A 15054-nucleotide genomic window follows, 5' to 3' on the forward strand; every position below is an offset into this window, starting at 1 on the left:
GTAGAAGAGCAATGCGCGGGGAAGTGCGGGGCTCGGCGCCATTACGAACAATGGCCGGCGGAATGGTCGTTAGCGAATAGCTTTTATCTCTTTCTAATATAAGCCGCGCAGGTAGGAATTAATGAGACGGAGAGGGTTCCGGCGCGTTCCCCCGCAAGGCCACTCCGTCTCGCTCTTTCGCACGTGTCATGTTTCGCTGTCTCGTACACGCCGCGCGGCAGCGGTAACGCTCGCCACGACGGGGAATTCAGAGTCGTAGAGCCTCATACGCGGGTCATAAACGATCCGCGGCCATAGTAGAGGTGCACGCGCGAGGATCGATCCGAATCGCCGGCGATAAACGCATCTCCCGCGAGGCGATCGTCGCGCGCTGCGTCGCCGCCGAGCGATGAGTTCCAAGTTCATCATCGATAGCATGCTCCCCAAATACCACCAGCAGTTCCATCATCAGAACTTATTCGCGGGTGCCGGGACATCGCCTATAGAGGCGTCGCTTTCATCGTCCTTATCGTCGTCGCTCTCGACGTCGTTATCTTCATCGTTATCTGGCGGTCTGGGAGCAGCAGCTTTGGGAGCGGGCTCTCCGGGTGCCGGAAGCCCGCAACGGTCTTCGTCTTCATCATCGGCATCGCCAGGAGCACCGGCAAGGATGTATCCGTACGTGTCGCACCACCAGCAGTTCGGAGGGTCAGTGCCGTTTCCCACGGGGACTGGACTGTCAGCGGATGACAAGAGTTGTCGGTACCCTACGGCAGTAGGAGGCGACCCGATGGTGAATTATGCGCTGGGTCAGCACAACGGTGGCGCGGCTGTGTCGGCGGCATCAGCTAGTATGGCAGCGGCGGCTCAGTTCTACCATCAAGCAGCGGCATCAGCGGCGTCTGCAGCATCAGCAGCTTCAGTAGACGCGATGGGTGCAGCTTGCTCCCAACCTTCAGCGCAGCCTCTGCCTGACATACCACGCTACCCCTGGATGTCCATTACTGGTAACTGTTTATGAATGCTGCATGTTTGTTGCTAGACAGGCACACGTTTTATCTGCAAACATTTATTTTACATTATTTTGCCGTCGTATTTTAGCTTGAATAATTGCGTTGATTTAGATACCTCTACTTAAGTAATTAATATAACGATATAAGTATACAATATTCATCTCAAATTAAATTCAGGTTAATATACGTTTTATTACTGTAATAATTATCCAAATTGAATTATAAAAATAATCGTTTTGGTTACCTGTACGCATAATATAATGTAGGCGATACACAAGTAGGTACCTATTATTTAATTAACAATTAAGCTGCAATTATAATCACTTATCAATTATAAACAATACATTAAATATCTTAAATCATTAAAATACGTATTTTCACGATTTATGTTTATGATAATTATCTTATTTGATTGCACTAGGTTGTTACTAAGTATAGGTGAAATTGTTTTGTTTTATTGATACCATAAATCGTTATTGCGGTAATTAAATTATATAAACAACTCTTAAGTAATCAATTAAAATTAATAATAAATACCTAAAATTTATAGTAAGGCAAGCCAAATTAAAAATTTGCGTCGGCCGTCGCTTCTTAGTATTCAAAAAGATTTTATTTAATCATTATATATTTATTTTGTTTTATTACATTAAATAAGGGGATATTAATTAGTTTTTTTTAAGTTTCAAGTAGGTATATAATAAGTACTTAATTCCATCAATTTATATAAGGAGTAGGTACTAATTGCCAGCATAATATTAACCTACAATTGACTATTATTTTATAATGCCAAACAAAAAAAAACCCCTGAAATATGTTTTTTGTAGGTATTTTTAAGGCTCTTAAGTACTTTACAAAGCCTTAAAAATCTTAATAAATATATGATGAGATGATTATACCTATGGATAATATGTTTTTTTCCACTTACTGTACTGAAAGTACTGAAAGCTAAACATTCTTAAGCGCTTGACGTTTTACTTTCTAAAATAAGTGTTCCAAAATCAAATTTAAAGTCATTTTAAAGAAAAACTCCTTTATTTTTTTCATATATAGGGTCTAAATGCACCGTTTTAACTCAAGTAGTCTTCTGTCTCGCTTTTTTGCAGCGTAAACCTAATTTGACAGAAAAATACGAAAATTTTACTTACTAATTACTATTCTTTCATACGAAATATAGCAACGAAGTCTCGATTTGAGAAGTATGTAAACAAAACTAACCTAGTATATCTAGTTCATGATCTTGTGAGGTCCAATTTGTACTCAAAAAATGTACATCTATTAAAGTTTTACGGCTTGTACGCATTGAATACAATACGTTTAATTTTTATTCGCGGTTTATTGCGATACTCCGTTAACATCTAGGCTTTATTTGGACGCTTTATGACCTACCGATTTGGTTTAGCAATCATTTAAATAAATATTAGACACGTAATATGAATTAGCTTTCATTTAAATATATTTTTTATAGTGAGTACTGAATATACTTTTTTTTAAGCATATCTTAATGACAAAGTAATATTTTTTTAAAGATTTCTTATTGATATTAAATACTTAGTATAAATTGCATTTTGCGATATTTCAAAGAGCCGTTAAAGGAAATATATATATATATATATATATGTATATAATTCAATCAATTTATTAATTAAATGTCTTCTTAAATCTTGGAACCTAGAATTCTTTTCATGAAAAAAATAATTAAACCTCTTAATGATCCACTAATTAATGTCACTTTGAGAATATACCGGTGTAGCCTATACATAGCGAACATTAAAAAGATTTATCTCATGTAGGGCGTTTACCCATGATTTTGAATGAAATTAACATTTAAATAACTTGATTTTTTTCTTATTTGTACTGTTTCGAGTAGGTTTAACATTAATTCTCTTGATCATTTAATGTTTGTGATTGAATATTGCTTTTTTGGGTAGAATTTGGCTTGTAGAAATATATTACCGATTGTCGTTGGGCAATAAATAATTCCCAAAATCTACTTTGGATTTTAATACAAAGATTAGCATGTAAGTTTTGTGATATAGACATCCCTTTCTAAATTATTACAAAAATCTTTTTTACCGACAGTTTGAAGTTTAAGACATCATTCGTAGCTTCTACGCGCCGTAGTTTTGGTAAAGATCTACCTACTACTAAAACCGATGAAAAATATCATATAATAATACTCGTATATATATACATAACGTGTCATATCCTAACGAACATAATAATTTTAACAGCGAATTAAATTTACTGTGAAATCTTTTCACATCTAAAACCGTGGATCAATAAATTATAAATGTAAAGAAAATATAATCAAACGAATGCCACACCAATGTCCCAGTCATAGATCACTAAAATTAAACCAAATGGTCTATAACAGACTTGTTTTTATTTCGAAACGACCTCTTCAGGTGATTTGTAGTCGATGTTGGCTTATTAAAATATTACTATGACGGCCATATCAAAGGCAAAATATCAAATCTACCTCAAACATATTGTAGGCATATAATATGTATTTTGAAAAATATGTAACGACTTTTTTCACACCTTATAATTTTTGAACGTAGACATTTCCGTCAACAGCTCTTTTGTAAATTGGTCTTTTGTAATTCTTGAAATGTAGTTATAATAATAAGAAACATTGTAGAATATAATTCCCCAACTACTTCATTATTTCAAGTTCTGTATATCTAATGATATAAAATATCTTATTTGTAACATATAATGCCGTAGGTATTTTACAACAACGTAATACCTTATTATAGCGCCAACTCAGATTATTTAAAAGATTACCAATTTAATAAAAAATAAACTGATTATATTTGAAAATAAATTATTTATCAATGCATCTTATATTCTCAACTATTCCCTTTCCCGCCATACATTATCTACCGGTCTTTGATCTGCGCCTGGCGTGTATGGCGCATGCGTCAAAAAAACATGGCCGACCGATCTGACCAATGAAATCGCTCCGTTGCGCTACCCATGTGACATTTCTAATTCTTTTTTCTATTGATTGATAATCCCTCTTAAAAGGATGAAGCTGGGATATTTTTACATTATCAGTGAAATATTTTGTTTAAAATGAGTTATTGACGTGAGAAATCTTTGAGGCACTTCAAGTTTTTATCAGTTTAGCGTGATTTGTGAGTTTCTACTTGAAATTCTTATTCGGGATTTTTGTATTATCAATGTTTTATGTCAGCACTTCGTTAGCGAATGTGTAATCATTAACATTAGCGTTTCCGATTGGCACAATTCGATTAATTTTAGTGTCTTACAAAAACGCACTTAAATGCTAATTAAAAAATGCAATTAAAGTTACCCTGTAAAACGGTTTTATGGCTCATTTATGGCGAAATAATTTACAATAAAACTATTTAATTAATCTTTAAAGAAAACACGTTACGGCGAACAAAATATATCATGTTTCAGCATTATTTATAAATAACAGTTATGATAATATCTCAATTCAGGACCATTTAGTGTTAGATAGTTGTAATGTTATTATTTCGGTACCTACATATTTAAGTTATATTTTATTAATTTAATTGTAGAAAAACGCGATTAATTGTCATAGCGGGCGATAAAGTTAAACACACTACGATTTCATGAATAAGCACAAATATATACAGAACACACAAAATTTATTTTAAATATGTAACGACAGTTTCGCTTGACTCTGATTGGTCTATAGACACCTGTTCGCAATCAAGCGACGCAGTCTGATTAGTTTTTAAAAAGACTCAGTGTCTAGTTCACTAATTTTTAAGAACAGTGTATCCTCTCAACATTCTCATATGGGATTCGAACGTTAAAACAAAAGCGTAACATAGCCACATATTAAGTATCAGATTACTGTGTTGATATGAATAGCATCTTTTTGAACTTTAAACATTTTCTGCTCCAACGCAACACGCAAACTGTATGTACACAGCGTAACAGTTAAATGGGGTGTAAATAAACTGAAATCTATAACGTATACAAGAACTTAAAAAATATAGAAAATTTATAATAGCGTGCGTTATCGTAATTGTTAATTTTCATTTAATTTGAGATATCTCGGTCTAAATACGCTGGTTGTTTACGGCAAAAAATGGTAATAATTTGCTACTGTTTACTTATTAAATGCATACTCAAACACATGATAATTAGCTTTATTTTCTGTATAATATTGTTTGTAGTATAGATATTGTAGCAGCATAGCATTTTTTATACAATTTGGTTTCATACAATTGCTGAAATTTAGTCTATTTGATTGACACGTGTTGGACAATTGTTATGCATGCAACTCTACGAAACAAAGAACTTACTTTACGATTGATAATAGATTTCCCATTTCCAGATTGGATGAGCCCCTTCGACCGCGTGGTCTGCGGTGAGTTTAATGGTATTTATCGTTTCATATTTATTTTCTTTTAATTTTAAGTACTACAGTCTCTATATACGAGTATCTACTTGATATACAACTCTTTAAATATTACAAATTAAAGGTATGATTTTTGCCAAATTCCGTGTCTAAGTAAAATAATGAACGGAAGAACATGATATCGTGTATAGAGACTAACACAGAATTTCCGTAAAATTAATTTGCAATTATTGATTTGGCATGCTTTGTCGAATTATAATAACTACTGTTTTTATTATAATAACAACTTTAAATACTTTGGTTTCGATTCGTCCTATATTATTAAAAAAAATTTGCTAAGGTTTGATATGGGAAGTACCGGCGTTGTACTTTGTTTTTGATTTAACAAAAGATATTTTTTAACTTGCAAAAAATGCTTTCTTCCTTGAAAGGGTTTAAAAATTGCAATGAACACAAACTTTCACCGTAGACAAAAGACACGATTGTGCAATTGTCACTCCGACAAATACATTAAGGTAGCGAATTTAACAGTGATTCTATTCGGGCAGTAGGAAACTTTTTGTTATCAAAGTCTATAGTATAGGGGACAGTTATTTCCATTAGAAGCGATTACCTCTAGACAACCTTGGCATTCAAATAACAGGTTGTATATCACGCTAACAGAGAAGGGATTGAAAATAAAGCAAAAGCAATTTAAAAGATTAATTAATAATTCTTATGTTTTTTAATTTTTATCCATTAAATTAAAAGGTTTTTTTACCTTAGTAAATTCCAAATTTTTTACAACATCTACTACCTAGAGGCTAACTTTCACCAAAGCAGTAAAAAATTGACAAAAGATTCACGGCAATGGGGTTGCGCAAATTCTCTTTTTTTGTATAAAAATAACCCTATGCTTTGTGCTCCCAGTGTTTACAAATAAAGTTAGTCAAAGGGTTTTAAATCACGGTGTCGAAAGCTTTTAAAACAAGCTTAGGACACAGCCTATTGTTTTGTTGGCACGCTCGCAAATTGCTTTATTACACGCCGGCCGTTCTACGAAAGTCGATATCACCGAAATTGCAGACAAAACAACAATTGTTATCATATTATAGTGGTCGGACTCAAGTGCAAGGGCATAAACGCATTTGTAACGCACTCAGTGTCAGTATGTGTGTTCCACGTACAGTTTCATAATAAAACTGTCTCGCACAGAACATTTATTTGTTGTTGCGAGGCATCGCTTTGCAGTTGCTCAATTCCTTTACATTACAATATTCAAACAAAATGGATTACGCTACAAGTTTATAAAACTCATTTTATAGTGCTATAACAATTAAGAGCTAATCACTGTCAATCGTAAATCGACTGATATAACCCGCTAGAGCTGTGAAAAAAGTGTCTGCGAACAATAACATCTGAGAATTGACCATAAAGTGACGACCTTGCGGCCATAAAAATTTAACGAGGCAAGCCTGTGGTGTAGTATAGTATAAACACTGCCAGATTTGTGAACGTGATCGTCATAGAAACAGCTGGGACGACATGTGGCCAACCGCCAGCAACTTGGGCTCTGCGCTGGCGCGGGCTTGCACTGTCGCGTTTTTATCGTAAAATTTTAAAGGCTTATAAAAGAATCGTGGCGTGTGATTTATTAGTTTTTACTGTAGACCAATATATTAACTGAATGGTCTGTTCTTCCGTTTTATTTTCGGATAAATGAGCGTTAATGTCGAGTTTACTATTATTTACTTAGCTTTCACATTTAGTTCACGATTTGGCGTTTTCTGCGGGTAAGTGGGGCGCTGTGATAAAACGATATGTGCGATACGCCGGCCATGAAACCTACATAGTTTTATTCAATACAGAGGTCTTTGTACTGACAACATTTAAAATGTCAATGTCACTCCGCGTGTTACGTGCTACGCGCCACACTCGCGGTTTTCATTAGATCTTCATATCATGCTTGGCCTTGACTACTTACACGAATTACGCAACGGACTATTTTTAGCTATGATAAAAATGCAGCAGGGTTGTCGACCTCAATTCATACAACACGCGGTACATCTTTATTCGCGTAGCATCGGAATACTTTAGTTGACAGTCCATGCGCATTGCGCATAGCCAATGTAATTAGAACAGCGATTATATTTTAATATAACCTTTATATATTCAGTATAAAATTATACATACTACTTCAACATACTGAATAAAAGTCTTTATGAATCAATTTGTCTTACATTATTTTAGTTTGAAAGTAGGAACAGATAACTTTTAAAATAAATATATTCTAGAATAAATTCAAAAATACGTTTATTTCTGAAAATTACAAAACACCTTAACTAATTACTATACTTTAAAACATACTTAAGTTCCATATCCATATACTTTTTCAGTCCAGAATTTACTTGAGGCCTCTGTTTGTTACCGTCATTTGAGTGAAAAGATCTGACTGTATCTACGGTTATATAGTTTTTAAATAAATACATAAAAAGGCCAAAAGTCGAGCTTAGAGTTAAGTATGATTCCTGTATGTCAAAAACGTGTTAGATTTAGACCTACTAGAACTTATAGTTCTTGCTAACTCTAAGACGGCACGGTCTCTGTAGCCCTTGCTGCACTTTCTATCGTTTGCGTTAATACTTATCTAGTAGACTTTACAATCCTTTATTCAAAAGGACTAGATAAGGGCATGTATATTAGCAAATACAGTGTAAAATAATTAGTTCGCAGCAGTATTTCGTAATACACCGTTTGTTTAAAAGAACCCATTCCATTATAATTGGATAATAAACATAAAACGGGACTGTTTGATCATTTATTTATGAATTGGTTCGTATCCACGTTCCTACGAAACTATTTAAAACACTTTGAGTGTATCCATTTATAACGGAATCTATGAAGTTTGTTTATACCTATGAGAGTTTACGTGATCTCTTCAGCCTATGCAAGTTTTAAATTCCTGCGAACAATATTTAGATTAATATAATGTCTTCCGGAACTTTACATGGAGCATACATATTTAATCTATTCTTGCTAGATCTTGACACTACAATAGGGTAATGTATCTTAAATGTTTTCTACAATGGATACCATTGGAAACCAGATGGCCAAGAGGCCTTTTATAAAATTGTTACCAATACTATGTCTGATTCATCACATTTCTTTCATACATATTTGTCACATGCAGATCCAAAACATTTATGGTTTAATTGGAAATTGAAGCGGAACCGTTTGTTAATATGTCATTTGCATTACCAACTTCGCAGTGGTATAAAAAATTACTTTATATACAGCAATATGTAAAGAAACCACTGAAAAAAGTACTATAAATACCTATATATATCTCACTTATAAAGTATATAAACAAGTAAATAGACTCAAAATGCAACTCTCAACTCAGCAATACATATAATTCAAGTGATGTTAGCAATAGCTGCTAAAAATGAATAAGTACCTACCTAGTTTAAACAATCAGCAAAATGAAATACAAGTACTTACTATTTATAATTTTTTTTCCGTTTTCTGCCTATATATATTTATATAATAAAATCAAAGATTATACCTAAAACAAAGATTATTTCTATCTCTAATATGGGTATATTGCGGAGAAGAATATACACATATTAGAGTTAAATAGATGTAGAGTTTCCTTTCTTGAAAAACTGATTTTTCGGATTTCTTGCAACATAAGAGAAATATACATAGAAAAAAATTACTGTAAGAAACTGTGCAATGTTTGCTGATTGTACCTATATGAAATGCAGCACTGTCGACATCTTTGCAATTTTAATTCGTATCCTATTGTCATTAGAAATTTTATTACCCAAAGGGCGCTTGAAAAGACCTATTTTTACTCCAAGCACGCAGTATATTTAGAATAATAATGTTATACCCATATCACATATTACTCAATCAGTTAGCGCTTTATAATAAACAGTTTACTCAAATTCTGCTCATGCAAGTGCACACGTGACGTCGGACTTAAATTATTTTGAAGTATATTTATGATATTACTTTATTTACTTGAGACACGTAGTTAATTAAATTAACGCTTGAAGGGCGCTTTAAATAAATAACAAAATTCAGAAATTTTGTTCATAATATCTCAGCATCATACATATACATTTGTATGTATATATTTGGATGTTGCGTAAGAAATTACATACGGAATTTTGTGGCAATTTAACGTCAGCTTGCATATAAAATAAAAAGTTGCCGAAATTTATATCTTGATATTCTTATATATCTTAATTATATGAAATTTATAATTTTTGTATTTACGTAGGTATAGTTAGAATAAATTAAAAGTCCGTAGTAAATAAACACTTTTGTCAAAATAACTTCAAAAACATTTGTATTAACATATAGTACACATGATCTCTTGTTTGAAGGTTTACATAAAACAACAGTCTTAATTCGTGGAAAGAGGTACATTATGAAAACAGAATTTATCAAATAACCTACGGTTATTACGTGACTTGATTATAATAATACACTACAAATGGACAATTCAAACGCCTAAGATATACGTACAAGTTTGTATGCGCATTAACTATGAAACAGGTTATCAATATAAATATTCATATTTTAAATACATGCAACATTGTTTTAAAGGATTTCCCATAAGCTTTCGAAAGTGAAAAAGTTTAAGATATACTGGCATTGTTTTACAGTACATCGAACTTAAAGAGCTTAACTCGCTTTCATGCCAAATACTTTATGTTAATACTGATACTGTGATGTCTGCCAATTTGAATTTATTTTATTCGTCTGCTTTCGATATCGTTATACTAATGTACTGTTTCAGACAATTTATTATAGCTATTCAACTCCACAGCTAAATATTATAACTTTTTTGCTTGTACAATAACTTAGTTCAGGATTTGCGAACTAGTTGCTTAGCCGAAGTAAATATAGACTCCGTACGATAAGAGCTAAGCTCTCAAGCTGTCGATAGTTCTCAAAGGGCTAAATGAAACAAATACAATTTATATCTCCATTTGCATTGTTTATATTGAGCTTGTAAGGCGAGTAACGTGGCTTGTGAAAACATTCGCGTCAAGATTAAAGGTAGACCTGCTATGAATGTCCAACTAATATTGATCTTTGAAAGCTTACGATCGCCGTCAAATTCGTTGGGTGTTACATACATTGACGGATCAATACATATTGGTCGTTTGAGTTTGTTTACAGCGCGTTCAGCGTTTCCTACCAGTTTGCATAACTCGAGGGTAGGTAGTCTCAATAAAAACAAATTGGCTTTTGCCTGACCGCTGCTGAGCTTTACACACGTACAAGGAAACTTTGCGACATTCTCAAAGGTGATTTACTGGCATTTCACGTTGCGAACTATAAAATAAATAGAATTATATTTTATAGTCACGTTTAGGTCACAATTTAATATCAGCTTTATATTATTTAACTACGATATTTACAACGTTACATAAGTTTTAATTACTATAGTTATTAATGTAAAGCGTACATTATGTGGAGCCAATAAAATCCATTATAAATAGAGATAAGAACGATTCTCATCGGCTCCTTTATTCAGCAAAAAAACTAAGTAAATAAGCCCAAAGGCGCCAATCAAGCACAAAACAATAAAACAACGCGCTCTGTGGTAATAAATAAGGAGATAAAGGAATGGAATTACATTACAGGCTCTATGCGACTCTTGCGCATTAATCTCTGAGATACAATCGCGCGGTAAATCTGATACAATCTTGATGTAGTGGAGGTTTTCACCTTCGCGGGACACTAGTCAGTTTTTTACCGGCCTTTTGATTAATTTTTATATAAGTTTCGTTATCACCGTGTTAAAATTATAGTGAGCACTGATCCAAGAAATAATTTGTAATTAAAAACGGCTTGGGAAATCGTTAATTGGCCATAATACGTTTTAGTTTTAAAATAAATTAACATTTAATTTATTTCCGTAAAGTTCGTTGTGATTCATTCAAGTTGTCACACACCTTACGTATCGTTTATTTTATACAGGGTAACATAAAAAAGAAATCATTCAAAAAATACAATAATATGTGTGTGGTTTGGTCCAATTAAGGCACGTTAACGTAATTTCAATCCATTACAACGTAATAAAATTCATACTTTATTGACTTAATTGTAAGAGATTTTGGGGTACAGCTTTACAAATATTCGCATTTACTCCCTCAATAATTAATGTTACTTGCGTCTTTATCAAAAAGAGTCCGTTCTCATTCCGGTCCCGTCTTTGACATGAATTATAATGTTAATCTAGACTTCGCTCGTATCGCGTAGATTTTATGGAATTAACCGTAAGGAATTATAATTGAGAATTCTTAATTGGCTTCTGAAATAACCACCCATGGAGAATATAATGTTTCTTGGATTTATAAAAGCCATGACGTAAATAATTATTTGTTTATTGAAATATTTGAAACACAAATACTATGAAGATTATGTTTAGTTTCAGTCAGCAAAAATAAGCTTATAAAATGTATAATCGATTTCGTTGAAAGCAAGAATGTCGCACGAACGCTTACCGACAAACGAATAATTGAATAATTAAAACTACTGAGTATATGCTTAACATTTTTATACTGACAACTAAATAAGATCTTAAGCTTCTCATTACTATAGACAGACATAAAATGCCACTTGTTATTTTCGCTATTGCTAACGCAATTTTATTACCAGAAACTCAAAAGTGCATTCAACCCTACAGTAGGTGTCTAAAATTGTAATTCGACAATAAAATACATGCGATTGATATAATTTTGTATAGCCCTTAGTAGGGTCGGAGATAGGGAGACGCAGGGTGCGTCTGACATTGAAGTAGTGGCAATAACATAGGTATAATGTTAAGGGGCCGCTGCGGAGGGCGTAACTTTCGTACGGGATCGGAATATTTTGGTACGCGCTATCTTTTAATAACGGATTACAATGCGGGGTCGTAAATTGAAAATGAATATTTATTTACAAACACGTTATAGTACTTTCAAATAACTTATATAATTATTAATTTATTACTTACATTGTACGTTGATTAAATGTCCTCATTCAATGGGCTATTTTGGTATTTAACGCGATCTTAAACCATCTGCCGCCTACGTAAGAAGTTTTTATTTACGTCTTGCGCTTGTGTCCCCTTGACTCAGATCGCTATGGTAAATAAATTGTAAGCTGTAAGTAATGGAAATGTATTGAAGGATCGAATTGCCGGTGAAACTATTGTTTCATTTCGAAAGACAGAAGTTTCCGTTTCTATAAGAAAATATCAGTGATGCGTCAAAGGTTTGTAATATAAGGTATATTATGAAAGTAACCACTCGTATGAAAAACTAAGGAAATTTCGTACATATATAGATTTTCCTAGTTAATTTCCGAGTTTCGGTAATTTATGTGTTAAAGTGGTTAGTAAGAAAAAGTCATAAAAGCAATAAATTCACCCCTAAAAATCGAACACCCTCGAAGCTACAGAAAAATGACCAGAATAAATTGGTATTGTAGTGTTGGTAGCCGATAAAACATTCAGTTTATGGGGTGTCATATTTACATTTGGGACATCGACATGGGAATACTGAGGTGTTTACCTATTAGATAATACAATATGCTTACCCTTTGTTTCCGTGAACATATTCGTTATTTAATAGGAATTCAAAAACGCCTTCAAACTTACAATTAGACTGAAATCTAATTAAATAACATAATTTAAATGGAAAATATATTAAAATACAATCGGCGATGAGACTTAAGTATCTGCATCACAATCCGCATTTATTATTTTAGTGAGAACCTGTGAACTAAATGAATTGTATGTACTAAACAAGCTACGATTTGGCGATAGTACCATTTTTTGAGAAAACACGTATTCCTTTACTGAAGTACAAAACCGCAAATACCACAGCCTTGGCTGAAAGTTCATCTTTACTTATGAATATTCCGATATCTGATTTTTCCTATAATAAATAATTTCCCATTCGTACATAATTATAGTTATATATTACTAATGTAGGAAACATTATTAATTAAGAATTTTTACATAATAGCCAATATTAATATGTAACATGATTTATAATATCGTTTCGGAAGTTACGTATTTATTAACTTTTTTCCTTTATATTTAATTCAAACAAGCTAAATCAAAATGTACATAACAATAGGAAGTGCGCAAAATGAAATGCGCATATGTTAATGCCAAGTCAACTGTCACAAGAAAAATATTCATTTGTTTGTTTTGATATTTAGTACAGTCAAAAGTGGTAACTTAAACAAATCTATGTTGTAATTAGACTAGCTAAAAGAGCCTTTGATAACACAAAAATTTCTACATCAAATGTTACTTAAAACAGAGAAATTCTCTATGTAAGTTTGTAGGTTTTATATAACAATTAATATATAAGGACAGGAAGAAGCTAATCCAATTATAGGAGCACTTCAATTACACGAAGCCTGTTTATGTGTGAGGGTGCTAATCGATAGCCGATAAATACGGATCTGCCTTATTGCGTTTGAATTTATTCACCCTAGGTGTACAACAAAGCCTACACATACACATTAATGTGATGTATTAAACTTATATGACTTACATGGATTGGTTGGAAGATAAATTTCAAAGTCGAAGTCAAAGTCACCTAAAATGGCACCTTTGAACGTCAAATAAAACATAAAGAAGATTCTAGTTGCCCCTTCCAAAAGGAAGATTCGTATGGAGTAGAATGGGCAAGAAACTCCACACTTACTCTTTTAAAATAGGTTTACAATATTTTGTTTACATTAGTTAAATAATTATATGTGAAGACAATGTACTCTTAGAATTAAACTACTATACTAAAAAAGTTAGTATACATGTTCCTCACATATTTACAAATATCGAAACCGTAGAATATTATACATTAAAAAGTATTAAAATAATATTAAAAAAACACAATAAAACACTGTGTGAGATTAAATAAAATAATTTTTTAGTTTAGTTTGTAAAGGTAATCACTGTAACTGACTTTATAAAATTATTAAGATCAGAAAAGTGTCTGGAATGTTTCGTTTCAGTGTCACGTAACAAATTTCTATTTGGTAATTTGTAAATCCTGAAAGTTACTTAACATATTTTAAGTAAAGTAGGATATTTATAGAAGTTAAGTTACAAATACAGTAATTAGGTAAATTTAAAGAAAGTAATAATAAAGTATTAATTCCAATACAAGGTGTATCTAATTTCAAAAAAATAACTTATTTTTTGTTTATTTTTAAGAAAAATAACTTATACTTTGTTTTATTTAACAATTAATTCCAATAAATCTTCTGATTTCAAAAAAAAATAATTTATACTTTGTTTATTTTTTATTGCTAATTGCAAAGCAAAAAATTTGTATTTTATCTTTCTTCACTTAATTCAGAGCTATAGAAGAATCAACACACTATAAATATACAGGAAAAATTAATGACAACTGTCTGAAACTCAGCGTGTATACATGTTATATTGATACTCTCTAAAGACCGCTTTCATATCTCACAAAAAACTGGTTTATTTAAATAAATATATCGATTCGGTACAGAAGGCATCTTTTTCTCTTAGAAAATATGACAAATACTTATGATTTATGATAAATTTTAACTACGCATGTAAATTTAAATTGATATTTAATGAATAAAATAGAAATAAAACACTAAACTTTAAAATGCGTGGCTACAGTACAGATTCTTTATTAAATTAAAACTTACAGAGGCATTACGTAA

The 15054-nt window shown here is 32.3% G+C and overlaps 1 protein-coding gene across 4 annotated transcripts in view; it reads left to right on the plus strand.

The window, feature by feature from the left end:
- The first annotated feature begins 216 nt into the window (after positions 1 to 216).
- LOC125049566 (homeobox protein abdominal-A homolog) overlaps positions 217 to 15054 on the plus strand; it is a 31198-nt gene continuing 16360 nt past the window's right edge. Inside the window, exons 1-2 of one of the 4 annotated variants that reach the window (XM_047648937.1) lie at positions 217 to 986; positions 5317 to 5364. In XM_047648937.1, the coding sequence (XP_047504893.1) occupies positions 389 to 986; positions 5317 to 5364 (646 nt within the window). In that variant the 5' untranslated portion in view covers positions 217 to 388. Of the gene's footprint in view, positions 987 to 5316; positions 5377 to 15054 lie in introns of all 4 variants that reach the window. The other 3 variants (XM_047648939.1, XM_047648936.1, XM_047648938.1) reach the window with 3 other exon arrangements.

This window comes from Pieris napi, chromosome 5 (genome assembly GCF_905475465.1).
Source record: "Pieris napi chromosome 5, ilPieNapi1.2, whole genome shotgun sequence".
NCBI classification, from domain to species: domain Eukaryota; kingdom Metazoa; phylum Arthropoda; class Insecta; order Lepidoptera; family Pieridae; genus Pieris; species Pieris napi.